Source organism: Aureococcus anophagefferens (assembly GCF_000186865.1).
Source record: "Aureococcus anophagefferens unplaced genomic scaffold AURANscaffold_14, whole genome shotgun sequence".
Taxonomy (NCBI): Eukaryota; class Pelagophyceae; order Pelagomonadales; family Pelagomonadaceae; genus Aureococcus; species Aureococcus anophagefferens.
Window position 1 is genome coordinate 922,705 of NW_008705574.1, and position 19,813 is coordinate 942,517.

The window sequence follows — 19,813 nt, forward strand, 5'->3', positions numbered from 1 at the left end:
GTCGGCGCCGTCGTCGAGCGCGAGATCTCGCTCGCGGGCAACGCGTCCAAGGTCGCCATCGCGGGCTTCTCCCACGGCGGCGTCGTCGCCATGTACACGGCGCTCACGAAGCTCTCCCAGCCGCTGGGCTGCTGCGTCGCCGTCGGCGGGCCGCCCGTGCTGCCCCAGCTCCTCGGCCGCAAGATCAAGCCCCACCTCCGCGACACGCCCGTCCACTGCCTCGGCGGCGCCGCCGACGCGACCTTCCCGGCGTCGGACTGCAAGCACGTCGTCGACTCCGTCCTCTCCGCGGCGCTCCCCGCGGCGAACTTCAAGGAGATCCCCTACGGCCAGCACGAGGTCGGCGGCCTCGAGATCGGCGCGCTCGCCGACGTCTTCGCCGACAACGTCAAGCTCTAGGCGGCCCAAGACTCCACCGGCGCCGGCGCCGGCGTCGCGGCGGCCGACTCCCCGACTCTCGCCCCCCCCCCCACTCGCGCCGTCCATACCCCTCTTACGAGCGCCTACGCCTCCGCCGCGCCGCGCTCGACGGCCGCGGCCGCGCCCGCGGCGCCGGCGATGACGTGGGGGTTGGTCGGCTCGAGGGCGAGGAGCCGGTCCCAGAGCGCGAGGGCGGCCTCGGCGTCGCCGGCGACGCGCGCCGCGTTCGCCGCCGCCGCGATCGCGTTCGGGTGGTCCGGCCACCGCTCGAGGTACTGGTCGTAGAGGATCCGCGCGACGTGGATACGTTTTCCCACGAACGAGGCGGCCGTCCGCAGGGCGTCGCGCCGCGCCGCGTAGGCGTCGGCCGCCGCGTAGGCGTCGGGGAGCGCGGTCGCGAAGCCGGAGAGTTGGCAGAGGGCCGCGTCCATGGCGGAGGGCCGCGCCTCCCGGCCGCCGAGGCGCCGCGCCGCCTCCTCGGCGAGGCTCCGCGGGTCCGGCCGGCCGGCGTAGCGCTCGCCTGTGTGGAAGAGGCTGGTCCGAACCGTTCGATGACGCTCACATTGAAGTCGGGTTGAAGATTTGATGTCCACGCGGGCGCTCGCAGGCGGGCCCGCAGAACTCGAAGACGGGCTCGGCGCCGGAGTCGACGGGTCGCGAGAGCCGCGTCGTCGAGCCCATCGCCGCGCCGCACGCGTCCGGCGCGTCCGCGCAGGAGAGGCGGTAGACGCGCCCGGGGAACGCGCGGGCCACGGCGCCCCAGAGCTCGCCGAGCGGGCCGCAGGTCCCGGGGAACATGTCGCACCCGCGAGGCAGGACCATGAGGGCCAAGGGTTGGTGCGTCGCGAGCAAGGCGTCGAGCTCACTCTTGTCGCGACACAGCGGCGCGGTCGGGGCGGAGGAGGTTTCCTGGATTATGATCGCCGCAATCGCGAGCAAGCGTTTGAGAGCCATCTTGCCTCAGATTGTGGAGATCTCACGTCATGCCGGGTGCAACCATTCTAAAGTTGGGTGCATGAAAAGTGAAGTACTTCCGTTCACGATGGCCATGCTGCAACCACTCTGGGCTGCGCCTGAATGGACGCCATGCCGACGTCCTACTACTCCTACGCGCGGCGGCGGCACAGCTCCGGCCCCGGCGCCTGCGCCGTCGGCTTTTTTTTCGCGGCGGTCTTCGCCTACCTCTTCTTCGTGGCCTCGTCCATGGCCGCGGGCCCCCTGTCCCTGACGCTGCCCGAAAAGGACAGCTACGAGGTGCGGGACTACGCGACGCGCGCGACCTACAGCGCGCGCGACGGCAGCGTCTTCTACGGCGACGCGCGCGAGCGGCGCGCGCCCGCGGCGCCGTTGCCGGGCGACGCCTACGAGCAGGTCGCGCGGGGCATGCCCGTCGCCCGCGTCGACGTCGCGCTCGCGCGCGGCGACGGGCGAATGCTCCTGGTCCAGCGCGCGCGCGAGCCCGCGCGGGGCCTCTGGTGGTGGCCCGGCGGGCGCCTGCGTTTCGGAGAGACGTTCTTCGAAGCCGCCGAGCGGATCATCCGCGACGAGGTCGGCGCCGAGGCCGAGGCGCGCGCGGTCCTGCTGACGACGAACGCGTTCTTCCCCGAGAGCGCCGGGGGCGGCGCGGCGCAGACGGTCAACGTGCTCGTCCTCGCGGCGCTGACGGACGACGCGCCCGCGGATTCTCTCGAAATCTGCGGCGACCGGCCGGGCCCGTGTCGCGCGCGCGGCGTCCGCTCCGTTCCCGCGCGCGTCGACGCGCGCCCCGCGCAGGCCACGACGGCGCCTTCGGCCGCTACCGGTGGGCGGAGGTCGACGCCGAGCGCGGCGGCGACCCCTACGTCGCCGCGGGCCTCGCAGCCGTGGGGCGCGTTCGCGCCGAGGCGCGGACCGAGGCGCGCGACCCTCCCCTGGAGCCCGGAGCGGCGACGGCCGTCATCTAGAGCTCGTTATCTGGCGTTCGGTCGCGTCTGCCGCCGTCGGAGGTCGGTGGGACGGCGTCGTTCGCGAGTGCTCGTGTCGTTGTCGCGCTGAGAGTGGGGGGAGGGGGGCGCGTGTCATTGTTTCGTGGTGCGGTCGTGGGGCGGTCGTCTTCGGGACCGGGGACCGCGGAGGCTTGGAGTGCGAGAGGAAGGAGAGGAAGACGGTAGGTAGGCGCGGGCGAAAGGAGCGAAGGAGAGGGTCGAACCTAAAAGGCCGGGTAGCCGCCCATGCCCTGGTAGCCCTGCTGCTGCTGCATCTGCTGCTGCTGCATCTGCTGCTGCTGCATCATCTGCTGCTGCATCTGCATCTGCTGCGCGTAGTCGCCCTGCGCGTAGTTCGCGCCTGCGGAGGACGGGATCGGCGCCGCGACGCGAGAAAAAAAAACGACGCGGGCGTCGCGGACTCATCTGCTGCTGGAGGTGGGCCTGCTGGAGCGCGGCCTGCTGCTGCTGCATCTGCTGCTGCTGCATCTGCGCGTAGTCCGCGGGCGGCCCCGCGGCGCCGCCGGCGGCCATCTGGCCCGCCTGGGGCAGCGACCCGCCGCCCATCTTGACCTGGATGAGGTACTGGGCCATCTGGATCTGGTCCGGCGTGCCCGTCACGGTGACGAGGCGCATGGGCATGCCCGGCACCTGTGTGCAAATCAACCAGTGAGCTGGGACGTCGGGGCCGAACTTCAGAATTCTCTAGCTCGGTCAAATCGAAGTCGATTCGGCTGATTTTTGGACGAATCGATTGCTCTCAGCGAGTTCTCGAAGCACGGCGGAAGTGCTCGTGTCGAACCGTTCGATTACGCGCACATTGAAGTCGGGTTGAAGATTCGATTTCCACACAGCCCGGCACGCTCTGCGCGATGTCGACCTTGGCCTGCGACATCTGGCGGATCTGGTTGATCGTCGCGCCCGCGCGGCCGATGACCTACGCGCGCGTGGGACGTCATCGCGAACCGCGCCGCTCCCGCCGCGCGTCGCGCGCGTCGAGTCCGAACGTCGCGCGCATCGACGTCGATTCGAGCTCGAGAAGTTTTGATCGCCCCCGAACCAGCGGGTTGTTTTCGAGCTCGAGAGAAGTGCCCCCCCCCCCCCCCCGAACGTGACGTCCCGCGCGGCCGCGCGGACCGCGCCCATGGACTCGTTGGGGACCTGGAACTGGACGGGCATGGTGCCCGGCGCGAGCGGCGGCGCCATGCCCGGCCCGCCGGGCCCGCCCGGCCCGCCCGGCGGGAACTGGCCCGGGGGCATGCCCGGCACGGCCATGCCGTAGCCCGGCATGCCCATGCCGCCCATCTCCGGCGCGCGCGCCGCGCCGGCCGGCGTCTCCTCGAGCTTGTGGACGATGAGCGTGAACGCGCCCATGACCTGGTCGATGGACCCGGAGACGACGCACTTGCGCACGTCCGGGTCGCCCACCACCACGTCCTCGGGCGCGCCGACCTTGACCGTCGCGCCGGAATCCTGGCGCACGCGGTTGATCGACGCGCCCGCGCGGCCGATGAGCCCCCCGGTCTTGTTCCGGGGCACGAGGACCACGGCCTCCACCACCCCGCCGACGGCGGGCATGGCCACGCCTAAGGCATCCACGACCGCCGGCGAGTTGGCCACGATGTGGCTGAGGACCATCTGGAAGGCCGCGTAGACCGCTCCGAAATCGCCCGAGAACGACACGACGCGCTCCGCGGCGAGGCCCGCGCCGCCCTGGGCCGCGGCGACGTGGGCCGACACGGCCTGGGCCTCGCTCACGTCGACCTGGGCCTTGGACGTCTCGCGGATGTGCTTGATCATCGCGCCGCCCTTGCCGATGACGATGCCGCACTTCGCGTTCGGCAGGAGCACCTTGAACTCGATGGTCCGCCCGGCGAGGGCCTGGAGCGTGTACTGGGCCATGGGCGCCATGGGCGGCGCGGCCATGACGCCCATGCCGGGCCGCGGCATGCCGTCGGGCGACGACGGCGCGAGCGCGCCCGACGCCGCGGCGACGGCCGCGGCCGCCGCGCCCGCGGCGTCGGGCGCGGGGGGCTCGCCTATAGTTAAGGGGGTGGTGTTTCCGGGGGGCGGGGGCGCGCGGGGGACGCGGCGCCGCGTGCCGCCCTCGCTCGCGTCGCCGGGCGCCTCGCCGGCCTCGGAGCCCGCGTCGTCGCCGCCGGCGTCCGGCGCGGGCTCCGCGGGCTCCGGCGCGTCGCCCCCGGCGGGGGGGGCGGCGGCCGCGGACTCCTCGGCGTCCGCCAGCGTGTCCTCCGTCTTCAGATCCTCCGCGCGGGCCTTCTTGGCGGCCGGCGGGCTCCCCGGCGCGTCGAGCGTGTGTTTGACCGCTTTCGGCTCTGCGGGTTCCTCCGCACTCATACAAGGGCGGGAGCAACCGGCGGACCTCCTCCGCGAGTGCCTCGGCTGCCCGACACGCCCCGACCGCTGACGGAAGAGACGGCGCGCAAGACGCGGTACTGAGCGACTGTCGGTCGTCTCGAGGAGATCAGCTCGGGGAGCGAGTCGCTCGTGCGGTGCACTGCAACAATCAATCAAAGGGGCAGCGTGCACGGCACTGCCGCGATGTTCAAATAGCCCACGTTACCCGAAGAACTTGAAGATCAATTTTTCGCCCAGATCGCAGGACAACACACACCGAGCTTTCGCGGCATTCTCATCGACGGCGACTGTCAACTGTCGCAATTGTCGAATCCGCGACACCGCACCTCCCGCAACAACACAAAACCAACAGCAAGCGGCAAGGATGCGCCGCGCGGCGCTCGCCCTCCTGCTCACGGCAGCCCTCGCGAACAAGCAGGGGAAGCGGGGCAGCCCCCGGCGCCCGCTCGCCCAGCGCCGCGCCGCGCCCAAGACGACGCGCCGCGTCGCCGTGCCCCACGACGCGCCCGCGCGCACGCTGTCGGCGGCCAAGGCCGCGCCGGCCCACGAGGCGCGTCGAGCTGCGGCGAGTGCGAGGTCGAGGAGGAAGACGAGGACGAGGGCTGTGTCGATAGCACCTCCTGGTACTCGAAGAAGTCCAAGTACGACTGCGACTACGTCGCGAAGAAGCCGGAGGATCGCTGTTCGCTCAAGGACGACGACAAGGTGAAAGGTAAGGACGCGTGCCCGTCGAGCTGCGGCGAGTGCGAGGAGGACGTCCCCGTCCCCGCGCCGGTCCCCGCGCCGACGGCGGCGCCCGAGGACGAGGACGAGGACGAGGACGAGGACGCGTCCTGCGCCGACTCGACGTCCTGGTACTGGAAGAAGAGCAAGTACGACTGCGACTACGTCGCGAAGAAGCCGGAGGATCGCTGTTCGCTCAAGGACGACTACAAGGTGAAGAGCAAGGACGCCTGTCCTTCGAGCTGCGGCGAGTGCGAGGAGGCGGAGACGTGCGTCGACAGCACGTCGTGGTACTACAAGAAGAGCAAGGAGACGTGCTCCGACTACGTCTCCAAGAAGAGCAAGAATTGCAAAAAAGGACGAGTTCAAGGTCAAAGCCGAGGAGGCCTGCCCGATGACCTGCGGCGCGTGCTAGGCGCGCCGACCCCGCGGCACGCGGCAGACGGCGCGCGGCTCGACGCCGCCGCCCCTCCGCCGACGCCGCCACCGACCGACCCCCCGACCCGACAAGACCCCGACCCCGGCGTGGTAACACATCATGCCGGTGAGAAGCGCGGGGGGGCTCGGGCCGCGCGGCGTTCGCGCGAACGGACCCCGACCCCGTCGGGGTAACACATCATGCCGGCGAGAAGCGCGGGGGGGCTCGGGCCGCGCGGCGTTCGCGCGAACGCCGCGCGGCCGTCATGGGGGCCGCGCGCCGGAAACCGCCTAGTGCTTGCTCTTGCCGGCCTTGATCTGCGCCTCGTGGAGCTCGAGGAACGCGGCCTTCTCGTCGTCGGAGAGCGGCAGCGCCTTGCCGGCCTTGGCCGTGAGGCTCGTGACGAGTTCGTCGACCTCTTCGGGCCCCGGCTGCGGATTTTCCGCGCGGAAGCCGCCCTTGCTGTAGACCTGCGCGCCGTCGACGCGCACGAACATCTTGCCCTTCTGCTCGATCTGCTCGGCGGTGGCCTCCACGGCGAACCCTTCGGATTTGAGGGTCGCGACGCGCGCGAGGACCGTCTCGCCGAACCAGGCGGCCTTGGGCTTGAAGGATCACGTGTGGCAGTACTCGATCTCGATCTTGACCGGCGCGGCGCGACTGAAGAGCGACCCCATGGCACGACGGAGCGTGGCGGACGACGACGACGGAGAGCGCGGGGCAGCCCGACCTAGGTCTTCGGCCTTCAGGCAAGACTTGTGGCTGGGTTGAATAGAATGCCGAGTTTATGTTGCTGTTGAAGTTTTTGAGTTATTGGCTCTGCGCGCAAGACGACCGTGCCGGCTTTCAGATGCAACAAGAATTTTGCAAATCGGTGGCCATGGCGCCGAGATAGAGCTTGCCAAAGGTGCCCATCACCACTGGCGGAGCCCTCTTTGCCATCGATTTTCTCGAAAGCGTATCACGCCATTCGACTCGGGATCTTAAACAACCCAGCCACAAAGTCTTCGTGTCAAGCAAGCGGCGTGCACTAAAATTTTACTAAAAGTGCGGAGGGCTTGCATTTTCTGCCACAGTCGACACCGCGCGCGCGCGAGCAAGGCCAACCCGGCCGCCGCCGCCGGCGCGACGATAGGAGATCGTCGCCTCGACCATGGATCGACGCCTCCGACTCCTCTGGTGCTGCCTCGTCGCGCGCCGCGCCTTCGCAGACGGCGCGCCGGCATGGATCGGCATCAATGCCATCACGCTGGCGACGTCCGACATGGACGCCTCGCGCGCGTTCTACGCGAAGCTCGGCCTGAACTGCACCTACGGCTGCGCCGCGGGCAACTGGTCCACGTTCGGCGGGCCCGAGGGCGCGCTCCACAGCTTCCACGTGAACCTCTTCCCCGCGGCGGGCTTCGCGCCGCGGCGGGGCTGGGGCCGCGTCATTTTGTACGCCGCGGACGTCGACGACGTCTACCGCCGGGCCGTGGCCGAGGGCCTCGCGCCGGAGCACGCGCCGCGGGACGCGGACTGGGGCGAGCGCTACTTCCAGATCCTGGACCCCTCGGGCCACGAGATCGCCGTCGCGCATCCGCTCGGCGCCGAGCAGAGCGTGCCCCATCCCGAGGACGCGTTCAACGCCGCGATGGGCGTCCCGCTGGGCGTGCCCCCGCTGCGAGGCACGCCGGTCTAGGCCGCCTAAGGCCCGCCCTTTTCTCTGGCCGCGAGCTACGTTACGTAGCGGGCCCGGGCCTACGGCCGGTCGACGTCGACGTCGACGAAGCGGGGGCTCCCCGCCGGGCCGAGCGCGACGCAGGCGCAGTCCGCGTCGCCGTCGTCGCCGTCCGCCGTCTCCCCGGAGAGGGCGTCGGCCTTGCCACCGCGCTCCGGCGCCGCGTCCGGCGCGCCGACGGCGCGGCGCAGGAGCGTCGCGAGGTCGCCGCTCTCGCGGCCGTCGAGGTCCGCCGTGTCCGCGCGCGTCGCGCGGGGGCGGTGGCCGAAGCCGAAGGACGACCCCTTGAGGCTCCGCACCAGCGCGGACCCGCGCGCGAGGCGCGCGTACTCCTTGAACCGCTCCTCGTGCGCGACGAGGATCTCGTCCAACACCCCGCGCTCGCGCTTCACGTCGACGACGACGAGGTAGAGGCCGCTGAGCAGCGCGGCGGCGAGCAGGGCGCACATCGTGGCGCCCACGGGCGCGGACCCGCGGTAGTCCTGGGCCACGAGCACGAGGAGCGCGAGCTGCGTCAGCAGCAGGATCCAGCAGAGCAGCTCCGCGAGGCGGTCGTCGTCGTCCTGCGCGAAGGGCTTGAAGGTCACGTACATCTTGAGGGAGACGAGGACGACGACGACGGAGAAGGCGATCTGGAGGCCCGGCTGCCGGGGGAAGAAGAGCATGGTCACGGACGTCGACAGCAGCCGCCGGAGCGCCTCCCACGTCTCCCAGGCGTAGAACTCGGGCTCGTAGGGCCCCCAGAGCACGGCCGTGCGCTTCAGCTCCTCCGACGCGAGCCGCAGCTCGTTCGCCGCGGCGACGCGGGCTTCGCCGCCGTCGCGCCGCCGCCGCGCGCGCGCGCCGTCGCCGAGGACGGGGTCGAGCCCCGCGCGGCTCCGGTAGAGCCTGCGTGGAAATCAAATATTCAACCCGACTTCAATGTGAGCGTATTCGACGGTTTCGACGCGAGGCTTTCTGCTGTGCTTCGAGAACTCGACGAGAGCGATCGATTCGTCCAAAAATCACCCGAATCGACTTCGACTTGGCCGAGCTAGAGAGGTTTGAAGTTTTTGCTGGACAGGGCGTTCCGCTGGTTGATTTCCACACCGGATCGAGCATCGTCGCGTAGAGCAGGGGCACGCCCAGCGGGTAGACGGCGACCATGGCGCACGCGTAGGCCATGTTCGCGGCGTAGGCCGCGCCGCCGCAGCGGATGCTGTAGTCCGCCGCGAGGTACCAGACGCCTCTCGCGCCGTCGGAGACCTCGTCGCAGCGGAAGCACTTGAAGATGGCGAGGGACGTCGGCGGGAAGATGCAGAAGGACGCGAAGAGCGTGAACTGGAAGACGGGCATGAGCGCGATCGTCGCGTCGCGCTCCCGGCCGGCGAGCGCGAGGAGCCGCGACGTCGGGACCCGTTTGTGCGCCTCGAAGAGCGCCGCGTAGGCCACCTGCGTGGATTCCAAACCTTCAACCCGACTTCAATGTGCGTAAAATCGAACGGTTGGGACCAGACTCTTTCGCTGTGCTTCGAGAACTCGACGAGAGCAATCGATTCGTCCAAAAATCAGTGACCGAGCTCGAGCGTTCCGATGTTTGGTGGGGATAACCCAGCTCACTGTTTGATGTCCACACAGGAGCCCACGACGAGCAGCAGCGGCCCCAACGTCATGAAGCGCAGCGACGCGAAGTAGTCGAAGGTGCCCGCCGTGAGGCACGACAGCGGGAGCAGTGCTGGGATGTCCAACCCCAAAACGCGGAAGGGGCCGAGCAGCTCCGTGTACACCCTGGGGTACCTGACGCTCGACAGGATCGCCGGGTACATGGTCAGGATCTGCAGCGCGACGAAGAGGATGCGCCACTTGGACCGCAGCTTGAAGGCCAGGCGCAGCCGGTTCCGCGCGGCGTCGTCCGCGTCGCTCCCCTCGTCGCGCCGCACGACGACGAACGCGAACGCCGCGAGGAAGGCCACGGAGGCCGCCGCGGCGAAGAGCCAGTTCGGCGCCTTGTTCCCCGCGCACGATAAGCACCGGTCCGCCGCCGCCGAGTAGGTGTAGCCGCCGTCGCAGACGTCGCAGACGGGGCCCGTCGATCCCGCCTCGCAGAGGTCGTCGCCCGCGCCCGGCCCCCCCGCGCAGCGGCCGCCGCGGCATTTCTGGGTCTCGTGGGTGTCCATCGTCGCGCGCCAGTAGCCCGACGTGACGGCCACCGTCGCCAGGTTCAGGCCCGGAACGCCGCACTCGAGGCCGCACCCGCACGCCGCGCACGCCGCGTCTTCCGGGGTCCGCGTCGCCGCGCGCGTCGAGGTACCCCGCCTCGCAGAGCCCGCAGGCCACGGCGCCCGGGGGCGACAGGCGGTGGTGCTCGCGGCTGCAGGCGAGGCAGGTCGACTGGTAGGGGTCCGGGTTGTAGTGGCCCGCGGGGCACGCCGCGCAGCCGTCCGCGCCGCCGCAGACGCCGTAGCCGGCCTCGAGGCTCGAGTCGTTGAGCACCGTCGCGTAGGACCCGGCGCCGCAGGCGAGGCAGGCCGGCGCGTCGCTCGTCGCGCTGTAGGTGCCCTGGTCGCAGGTCGCGCACTGGCCCTGGTCGTCGACGCGCTCGCCGGCGACGCACTCGCGCAGGACGCTCACGTCGAGGCGGCCCCCGCCGACGAGGGCGCCGTCGATGGTCGCGGCGACCTTGAAGGCGCCGGACCGGAACGTGGTGACGGCGAAGGACGCGTTCGTCGCGCCTTTCGGCACTGGGAAAACGGCTTGGAAGAACGCGCCGCCGTCGCCCGGCGCGTGGGCGGCGACGGCGAGTTCGAAGCTCGCCGCCGGCGCCTCGCCGAAGGCGTTGGCCAGCTCCACGACGAGCGGGACGTCGAAGCCCGCGGCGAGCTCCGCGGGCGTCGCCTTGGGCCGGCTCCCGTCGGACAGGAAGCGGCACGCCGCGGCGTCGACGGCCGTGCCGTCCGTGGCCCCGACGCCCGGCGCGACGAAGCGCACGTCGGCGACGGGGCGCAGGTCTTCGTCGAAGACGACGACGGCCTCGCCCCGCTGCAGGTTGACCGTCTCCGTCGCCACGACGCGGTCGCGTCGGTCGTCGAACTTCACGGGCCCCGACGCCGCGAAGGCCCAGGTCCCCGCGGCGATGGTCTGCGCCACGGCGCGGCCGTCGGCCGCGTCGCAGGCCTCCGCCGCGGCGCAGGCCGCGGCGCCGGCGACGACGAGGCCCACGGCGTCGTACGCGAGCGCGCCCGCGCGCGACGCGCCGCCGTCGCCCGCGCACGCGAGGGACCCGTCGTCGGCGTCGGCGACGTCCCAGATCGTCCCGTCGTAGAGTTGGGAACTGTTGTAGGCCTCGCAGTCCCAGGCCGTCGCCGCGTCGTCGAAGGACCGGCGGAGCTTCCTCGCGGCGTCGGAGCTCCGGTAGCTCACGGGCGTCGCCACGAGCCAGCCCTCGAAGGTCCGCCCCCCGCCCCGCTTCCAGCCGTCGGGCATGGCACCGTCGATGGCGAGCCAGGCGACGGCGTCGAGCACGCCCGCGGATTCCGCGGCGTCGACGACCGCGGGCGTCGACGCCGCGTCGCCGAGCAGGATCGCGACCTGGGCAGGAAAGAGTGCGAAATTCCCAACTTCTCTCTCGGCCGTTTTCCGCTCGTTTCGGCTGATTTTGGGACGAGCGATCATCCCTCGGAGCGCTCTCGACGCGTGGATGCTTTTTCCGGAACGCGCGCGCGCGGAACACTCACGTTGAAGCGACGTTGAATCACTCTTGTCCCGCCCGGATCGCGACGCGGCACCCGGAGAGCGCGAGCACGTCGAGCGCCAGCGCGACGCTGCTCGGGTCCCCGGCGCCGTCCGTTTCCACGGCGAAGTCGGCGACGACGCGCAGCGTGACGTTCCGCGCGTCGAGCGCGCCCTGGAGGGCCACGGAGCGCGCGAAGCCCGCGTCCGTCCGCGGCGCGACGGCGCCCGCGACGGTCCAGTTCCGCGATGCGACCACGGCCGCGAGGACGTCGATGGCCCGCGTCTCGACGTCGCCGCTCCGGAGGAGCGTGGGCATGTCGCCCTTGGCCGCGAGGGACGCGTCGACGGACGCGATGGCGACCAGCGGCACGCCCGCGGCGCCGAGCGCGACGGCCGCGGGCGCGAGCGCGGCGGACGGCAGGCCGCTCACGACGCCGGCGACGCCCCGCGCGGCCAGCGCCGCCGCGCCGCGCCAGGCGCAGGCCCGCGCGTCGTCGCAGGCGTAGACCTCCGCGCGCACGGTGGCGTTGGCCAGCGCGCCGGCGTCGGCGACGGCGAGCTGGAAGAGGGCGAAGGACTCGACGGCGTCGGGCGCGGCCGACGACAGGGACCCGAGGTAGCCGACGCTCACGTTCAGGCACGCGCAGGGCAGCGCGGCGGCCGCGAACACCACCAGGCACCTCATCACAAGTGGAGTTCCAAAAGGTGGACTTCGTTGTTGAAGTTTCAAGGGATTGCGGGGCCCGCCGGCCGCGGGGAGGGCCCCCGAGGGGGTTGACCGCCGGTATGCCTGGTAGTATGCGCCTACTATGCGGGTTTTATGCGGGTTTTATGCGGGTGGTATGCGGCTGCTATGCTGGTCGTATGCGGGTGGTATGCGGGTGGTATGCGGGTGGTATGCGGGTGGTATGCGGGTGGTATGCGGGTGGTATGCGGGTTTTATGCGGGTCGTATGCGGGTTGTATGCGGCTGCTATGCTGGTGGTATGCGCCTGCTATGCGGCGACCTCCGGCGGCCGTCGCCTGGGGTCGTCGACAGCGGTCGCCGGGCTGCTATGCTGGTGGTATGCGCCTGCTATGCTGGTCTTATGCGCCTGCTATGCGTCTGCTATGCGCCTACTATGCGTCTACTATGCGTCTACTATGCGTCTACTATGCGTCTACTATGCGCCTGCTATGCGTCTACTATGCGCCTGCTATGCGCCTGCTATGCGGGTGGTATGCGGCTGCTATGCGTCCGCTATGCGTCCGCTATGCGTCCGCTATGCGGCTGCTATGCGGCTGCTATGCCGGTGTATGCCCGGCTGGTGTATGCCTGGTGGTCGGCCCCCTCTGGAGGGCCCCGAGGGGATGTCGACCCGTGCAACTCGCCGTCGATAAAAACGCCAGGTCTTAGCCGGCCTCGCTGAAGCCCGCGCCCGTCGGGCGGTCGCGCGTCGTCGGCTTCGGCGGCTTCGGCGGCACTATCGCGCCCTTCTTCGAGTAGTCCACGGCGACCTCGTAGATGGGGTCCGAGTCCGCGTCGGCCTCGAGGACGAGCGCGGACCAGGCGCCGTTGCGCGCCGCGAGGAGCTGGTAGCAGTCCGGCGACAGGCGGCGGAGGCGGAGCGTCTTGCCGAGGGCCGCGTACCGCGCCGCGACGTCGTTGATGGCCTCGAGGGCGCTGTGGTCGAGCACGCGGCTGCCGGAGAAGTCGAGGACGACGTCGGTCGGGTCGTCGGACGGCGCGAAGAGCTCGCGGAAGGCCGTCGACGAGCCGAAGAAGAGGGGCCCGCGGAGCGCGTAGGTCTTGCGGCCGTCGCCGCCGACGGCCGCGTCCGCGCGGATCCGCTTCGACTGCTCCCAGGCGAAGGCCAGCGCCGACACGACGACGCCCGCGCCGACGGCCTGGGCGAGGTCGCGGCACACGGTGACGAGCGACACGAGCGCGACGACGAAGAGGTCGACGCGCGGCACCTTGCCCCAGAGCCGGAGCGACGACCACGCGAACGTCGATTTGACATACGAGGAGCATGACGCCGACGAGGGACGCGACGGGCACGCCCCCGAGGAGCGGCGCCCCGAACACGAGGCCCAGCGCGAGGAAGGCCGCCATGGCCATGCCCGAGAGGCGGGAAGTGCCGCCGGACTGGACGTTGATGAGCGACTGCCCGATCAGCGCGCAGCCGCCCTGGCCGCCCAAGAGCCCCGAGGCCAGGTTCCCCAGCCCCTGGCCGACGCACTCCTGGCGCGTCGACCCGCGCGTGCCGTCGTCCGCGAGGCCGTCGACGAGCTGCATCGTCAGCAGCGATTCGACGATGCCGACGACGGCCATCGTGGCCGCGTAGGGCGCGACGGTGCACAAGAAGCTCCACGGCGCGAGCGCCAAAACCGCGAACGTCGGCGAGAGCGCCGGGAGCACGCCGACCCCGCCGGCGAACGCGGCCGGCCCCGCGAGGTCGACGAGCGTCGTCGCGGGCAAATGGAGGATTCTGGTCGCCAGGGTGACGGCCGCGACGGCGGCGAGCGACGGCGGCACGCGCCGCGTCACCCGCGGCACGACGGTCACGAGCGCCATCGTCGCCGCGGTCAGCCCGGCCATCGTCAGGAACTCGGGCGACCGGAGGCCCAGCGCGAGCGGCGCGCGGAAGTGCGTCAGCTGCGCGCTCAGCATGACCACCGCCAACCCGTTGACGAAGCCCAGCATGACGGGATGGGGCACCATGCGGATGAACTTGCCCGCGCCGACGAGCCCCAGGAACGCTTGCGCGAAACCCGCGAGGACGACGCACCCCGGGAGGTAGCCCGCGCCGTGCTCGCGCACGAGGCCCGCGACGACGACAGCGCAGGCGCCGGACGCGCCGCTCGTCATGCCGCCCCGTCCCCCAAAGGCCGCGGCGACGAAGCCCAACACCGCCGTGGTCTGGAGGCCGACGATCGGCGACACGCCCGCCACGAACGCGAACGCCACGGCCTCGGGGATCATCGCCTGTGTGGGAAACAACCAGTGGAACGCCCTGTCCAGCAAAAACTTCAAACCTCTCTATCTCGGTCAAATCAAAGTCTTTTTGGCTGATTTTTGGACGGATCATTTTCCCTCGGCGAGTTCTTTTCAGACAACAAAAAAAGTATGTCGAACGCGTGCGAACTCACGAATGTTAAAGTCGTCTTGAATATTTTTGTTTCCCTCGGGGATCATCGCGAGCGACACCGCGAAGCCCGACAGCGCGTTCGCCGCGAGGGCGTCGCCGTCGAGCGGCGCCGCGGGCTTCCGCGGGCCCAGCGGCGTGAAGAGCCGCAGGTCCCCGGCGTTGGCCACGAGGTCCTCCGCGCGCGACGCCGGCGGCCCGGCGGCGGCGGCGCGGCGCAGCGCGCGGCGCGGACCCTGCTTGAGCTGAGTGATGGGCGCGCGCAGGGCCGCCGCGGGCGCGAGCACCACGGCGAGCGCGAGCATCGCTCTGGGCTGGGAACCGCGACACATCTGGACCCGTTTGTGCTGAGATTACAGGTACATGCGCAGTCTCGCATGTTCAACCGCTTCAAGATGAAGTCAATGTGAACCAATGTTACCGCACGCGTCAGAGCTGTTGTTGCTACTTGCTCGCTCGCTTCATCGCCGCTATCTCGGGCGGAAGGACGTGCGTTGCGACGGCCGGGCAGCCGTCGGGGTATCTGGCGCAGTAGTTGCAGCGCACGGCGGCGCCGCAGCCCTTGTAGACGGTCTCCTCGACGAAATCGCCGCCTTTCGTCCCGGGGGGCAGCCGCCAGCCGTCCTGGCCGTACGAGTAGCAGGGGCCCGAGTCGCCCGAGATGTCCCCGAAGATGCCTCGGAGCTCGCCGAAGATGGGATCGTCGGCGGAGTCGCCGTCGCGCGTCCGCCGCTCGGGCGCGAACGGCAGCGAGCGGAACATGGCCTGGTACGCGGCGGGCTTGTCGTCGCGGATGTCGAGGGCCGAGAAGGCCAAAGCGAAGTCCTCCGAGCGCCGCGAGCTCTCGTACGCGCGAGGCACCCGCGGGACGAAGACCAGGTGCTCCCGCCCCGGGGCCGGGACTTCCGACACGCCCCAGGGCCGTCCCGCCTTGCGCACGCGCACGCGGCAGAGCGACGCGCGGTAGCGCCACATCTCCTTCGTCCCGCACGCCTGGCAGTGGGTCCGCGCGAGCGCGGACGCGCGGTCCTCGAGGACCTTCGAATGGGCGTAGTCCTCCGGGCGCGGCCGGTAGCGGTGCCTGCGCGTCACGAAGGTCCGGCACCGCGCCAGCAGGTGGAGATCGAAGTCCTTCGGCTCGAACCCGTCGCCGCAGGGCTGGACGATGCGGGGGAAATTGTCCCCGTCCATCTCCTCGTGCTGCCAGGGAGGCACCGCGACGCCGTACGCGCAGCGGCGCGCCGGCCGCGCGAGCCGGCGCCCGGCCCGGCACGTCGCGGCCAGCCGGGCGAACGCCGCGGGTCCCAGGACGAGGAACACGGCCTCTGCGACGTCCTCGCCGAGCGCGTCGAGCCTCCCGAGCGCGTCGGCCGCGCCGGTCGCCGGCGCCGCGGGCGCGCGGCGCACCTCGCAGATGGACTTGTGGTGTTTCCACCACGCGACCTGGCAGTCCTTACCACACAAAAGGACGCGATCGTCGCAGCGCGGGCAGGTCGCGTAGGCAGGCTTCGCCGGCCAGAAGCCGCAGCCTTCGCACCGGTTGCCGTTGTGCTTCACCCGCACCATCGGTCGTCGAACCGGACCGTCGCCGCGTTCGCGAAGGCGCCGCGCGGGTGTCAGATCAAGTTCGCCCGGGCTGCCATTTGAGATCTCTTTTCTATATTGGGTTAACTTTGTAATCAACATCTGTTCAACTTTTTGCACGGTGCATCATTATTATTATTATTGGTGATTTAGCGTCGGAGGAGCCGCATGCCCAAGAGCACACACGGCCTGTAGGCCTCGGACATGACACAATGGTTACCGCCGCAGCGAGCTGTTGCACGGCGGGAAGACGACGGGCGCGCGCGCGTGGAGCATGGCCCGGAGGCACGGGTCGCCGGCGAGGGCCGCGCTGAGGTCGTCGAAGTTCGGCAGGACGGTGCGGAGGTCGTCCGCGCCGCGCTTGACGCTCGCGGTCGTGAAGTTCGTCGTCCGCTTCGGCAGGCCGAGGAAGCGGCGCACGGCGTTCATCTCGCGCGCCGCGTCGCGCTGGACGGCCTCGTAGAAGACCGTTTTGGACGACGGCAGCGTCGCGGCGAGCGCGGCGAGCGCCGCGTTGCGCGCGACGCCGCTCCGGCACTCGCGGAGGAACCGTGACGCGGCGGGCGAGGCGCGGGCGAGGCGCCGGTGCGCGACGAGCGCCCCCTTGCGGCCGTGGGTCGCGAAGACCATCTTGACGACGTTCGTCCGGAGCCAGACGACGACCTTCGGCGCCGCGGCCGCGAGCACGGCCGCGAACCAGTCCGGCGGCGCCGTCCGCCGCCGCCGCGCGAGCGGCGCGACGCCGAGGCCGACGGCCGCGAGGTCGCAGCCGCGCCGCCGCACGTGGCACCGCTCCGCGCGCCTCGACTGCGCGCGCCACTGGATGGGCTTCGGCCGCGCGGAGCTCTGGAACTGGCCCGCGGGCGCCGCCAGCGCGGCGTCGAGGTATTTGGCGACGTCGTCGCGCGACGCGCCGGCGAGGGCCTTGGCGGACAGGGCCTCGTCCATGAAGAAGGTGAGGTGCAGCTCCTGGAGCAAGGCGCTGAACCAGGTGCTGCCGCTGTGGCCGCGCTTGAGCACGACGAAGCGCACCGGCGCGGCGGCGGCGGCGGCGGCGAGGAGGACCAGCCGCATCGGGAAGAAGAAAACCGGCCGCATCGTTCACCGCCATCGAGGCAGCCCGACGAGAGCGCGAGGCATCATAGCACGAGCGGCGCTCCAAAGCTGAAGTCGGCGGCGAGGAGGACCAGCCGCATCGGTCATCGAGGCAGCCCGACGAGAGGCATCATAGCTCGGGCTGATCGGGCTGGGCAAGCTGAAGCCGTCGCTGAAGCGCTTGCCACAGGCATGGAGGCGTGATCCGCGTCGCGTTGCGAAACATGTTCCGTCCCATGGGTCGCTACAAGAGCTCGGGCATGCGCCTGAAGCGCAGGGGCGAGAGCCGCTTCGACATGGAGTGGCGCTACGCCGTCGGCTGGCTCTACCCCGAGGCCAGGCTCGAGGAGAAATTCAGCATATCGCCGCGGGAGGCGTCGGGCCGGCCCCTGCCCTGGTGGCGCGTCATCGGCCCGGAGACGCGCTGCCCGCTGAAGTGGCGCCGCGACCTCCGCCGGGCCAGCTGCTACGCGCTGTCGAGCGCGACGTTCGCGGCCGTCGGCGTCGCGGGCCTGTTCTTCTTCGGCGCGTCCCGGCGCGACGCCGCGCTGCTGACCGCCGTCGCCGTGACGTCGCTGCAGGCCGACGTGACCTACCTCGGCGTCGACCACGGCTGGCGCACCGCCGACACGCTGCTGGCCGTCGCGCTCATCGTCCGCTACGTCGGCCTCGCCGCCGCGCGCGCGCGGGCGGGCGTCTTCGCGCACGCCGCCGCCGTGCCGCCGCTCGTCGCCGCGCTCCGCTGCTTCGCCCTGTCCCAGCGGTCGACGACGTTCCGGGAGCGCGCGCGGCACCACACGCGGTGGCACCTCCTGCTGCAGCTCGCGCTCCTCGTCGTCCTCGCGGCGGAGGACGCGCACCGGAACGCCCCTCCCGCCGACGCTGGGTTCTAACGCTGGGTCCGTGTCTTAGTCGGGACGGGGGCGCCGCGGGGAATCACCGAAGACTCACCCTTCGAACGGGCCGGGGTGCGGGGGGCGCGCGCGCGCGCCGGGGAATCACCGAAGACTCACCCGGCGTCTGCGCCGCGGCCGGGCCGCGGGCGCGCGCTTAGAAGCACTTGCGGTGGACGATGGCCGGGCCGGACTCGTCGTACTCGGCCTTGGAGATCCACATGCTCTGGAACGTGGAGAGGGACGAGAGGATGGAGCCGCCGATCCAGACGGAGTACTTGCGCTCCGGGGGCGCGATGACCTTGATCTTCATCGTCGACGGCGCGAGGGCCGTGAGCTCCTTGGTCATGCGCTCGCCGACGCCCGGGAACATGGTCGTGCCGCCGGAGAGGACGATGTTGCAGTAGAGGTCCTTGCGGATGTCGACGTCGCACTTCATGATGGTCTGGAACCTGGGCAGGAAAAGGGTGATTCAACGTCGCTTCAACGTGAGTGTTCCGCGCGCGCGCGTTTCGGAAACAGCACCCACGCTTCGAGACCGTTCCGAGAGATGATCGCTCGTCCAAAAATCAGCCAAAACGAGTGGAAAACGGCCGAGATCGGAGCCTTTGAAGTTGGGAATCTCGCTCTCTTGTGCTGCCCTGTGACTGGAACGTGCAGTCGTGGATGCCGGACGCCTCCTTGCCGATGAACGAGGGCTGGAAGAGCACCTCGGGGCAGCGGAAGCGCTCGTTGCCGATGACGATGACGTTGCCGTCGGGCAGCTCGTAGGACTTCTCGAGGGCCGACGACTCGGCGGCCGTCTTCATCTCCTGGTCGAAGTCGAGCGCGATGTACGTGAGCTTCTCCTTGATGTCGCGGACGATCTCGCGCTCGGCCGTCGTCGTGAACGAGTAGCCGCGCTCCGTGAGGATCTTCATCATGTAGTCCGTGAGGTCGCGGCCCGCGAGGTCGAGGCGCACGATCGCGTGGGGGAGCGCGTAGCCCTCGTAGATGGGCACCGTGTGCGAGACGCCGTCGCCGGAGTCGAGCACGCAGCCCGTCGTGCGGCCGGACGCGTAGAGCGAGAGCACGGCCTGGATGTTGACGTACATGGCCGGGACGTTGAAGGTCTCGAACATGATCTGGGTCATGCGCTCGCGGTTCGCCTTGGGGTTGAGCGGCGCCTCCGTGAGGAGCACGGGGTGCTCCTCGGGCGCGACGCGGAGCTCGTTGTAGAAGGTGTGGTGCCAGATCTTCTCCATGTCGTCCCAGTTCGTCACGATGCCGTGCTCGATGGGGTACTTGAGCGTGAGGACGCCGCGCTTGGACTGGGCCTCGTCGCCGACGTAGGCGTCCTTCTGGTCCATGCCGACCATGATCCCGGGGTGCTTGGGGCGGCCGACGATGGACGGGAAGACGGCGCGCGGGGCGTCGTCGCCGGCGAAGCCGGCCTTGCACATGCCCGAGCCGTTGTCGACCACGAGCGCCTGGACATCCTCATCGTCGGCGGACATTTTTTTGCCTACGCGTCGAGACTTTTTGATTTGGGGGATCGCGAGTTGTTTCGGGGCGGTGATTGGAAGGGATACGAGGGGGGGGGGCGTGACGGCGCCAGCGCCGGGCGCCGGGCTTCAGTTTGGATATTTGGCGCTCAGAGTTTCTTCGCGCCCCGGGGGCGCGAATCGACGGGATTTTTTGAGGGGGAAGTGGTCGGGGGGCGTCGACGAGGGCGGTGGGGGATCGAGGGGGTTGTGGAGGTGTGGGGCGTCGCGCGCGGGGCGTGAACGCACGGTTTTT

General features: G+C 70.4%; 4 protein-coding genes across 4 annotated transcripts in view; 1 reads left to right on the forward strand and 3 right to left on the reverse strand.

Annotated features, from left to right (window-relative positions):
- AURANDRAFT_65428 (hypothetical protein) overlaps positions 1-399 on the forward strand; it is a gene marked incomplete at both ends in the record, with an annotated part of 2,484 nt that extends 2,085 nt beyond the window's left edge. Inside the window, one exon of the mRNA XM_009040252.1 lies at positions 52-399. Within this exon, the coding sequence (XP_009038500.1) occupies positions 52-399 (348 nt within the window). The remainder of the gene's footprint in view (positions 1-51) is intronic.
- A 5,798-nt stretch (positions 400-6,197) lies between these two features.
- On the reverse strand, positions 6,198-6,581 carry SelW2 (selenoprotein; the record flags this gene model as incomplete). The annotated part of the gene is made up of 1 exon (XM_009040282.1): positions 6,198-6,581. A coding segment is annotated over one exon (384 nt), but the record flags the coding sequence as incomplete, so codon positions are not given.
- A 6,145-nt stretch (positions 6,582-12,726) lies between these two features.
- Positions 12,727-16,028, reverse strand: AURANDRAFT_65430 (hypothetical protein; the record flags this gene model as incomplete). Its single annotated transcript, XM_009040281.1, has 4 exons — positions 12,727-13,290; positions 13,340-14,302; positions 14,525-14,776; positions 14,952-16,028. The coding sequence occupies 4 exons, from the start codon at positions 16,026-16,028 to the stop codon at positions 12,727-12,729; spliced, it is 2,856 nt and encodes a 951-aa protein (XP_009038529.1).
- A 2,004-nt stretch (positions 16,029-18,032) lies between these two features.
- Positions 18,033-19,734, reverse strand: AURANDRAFT_70239 (actin A; the record flags this gene model as incomplete). Its single annotated transcript, XM_009040280.1, has 2 exons — positions 18,033-18,486; positions 18,683-19,734. 2 exons carry the CDS (start codon positions 19,528-19,530, stop codon positions 18,192-18,194), a joined length of 1,143 nt encoding a protein of 380 aa, XP_009038528.1.
- Between the last annotated feature and the right edge of the window lie 79 nt (positions 19,735-19,813).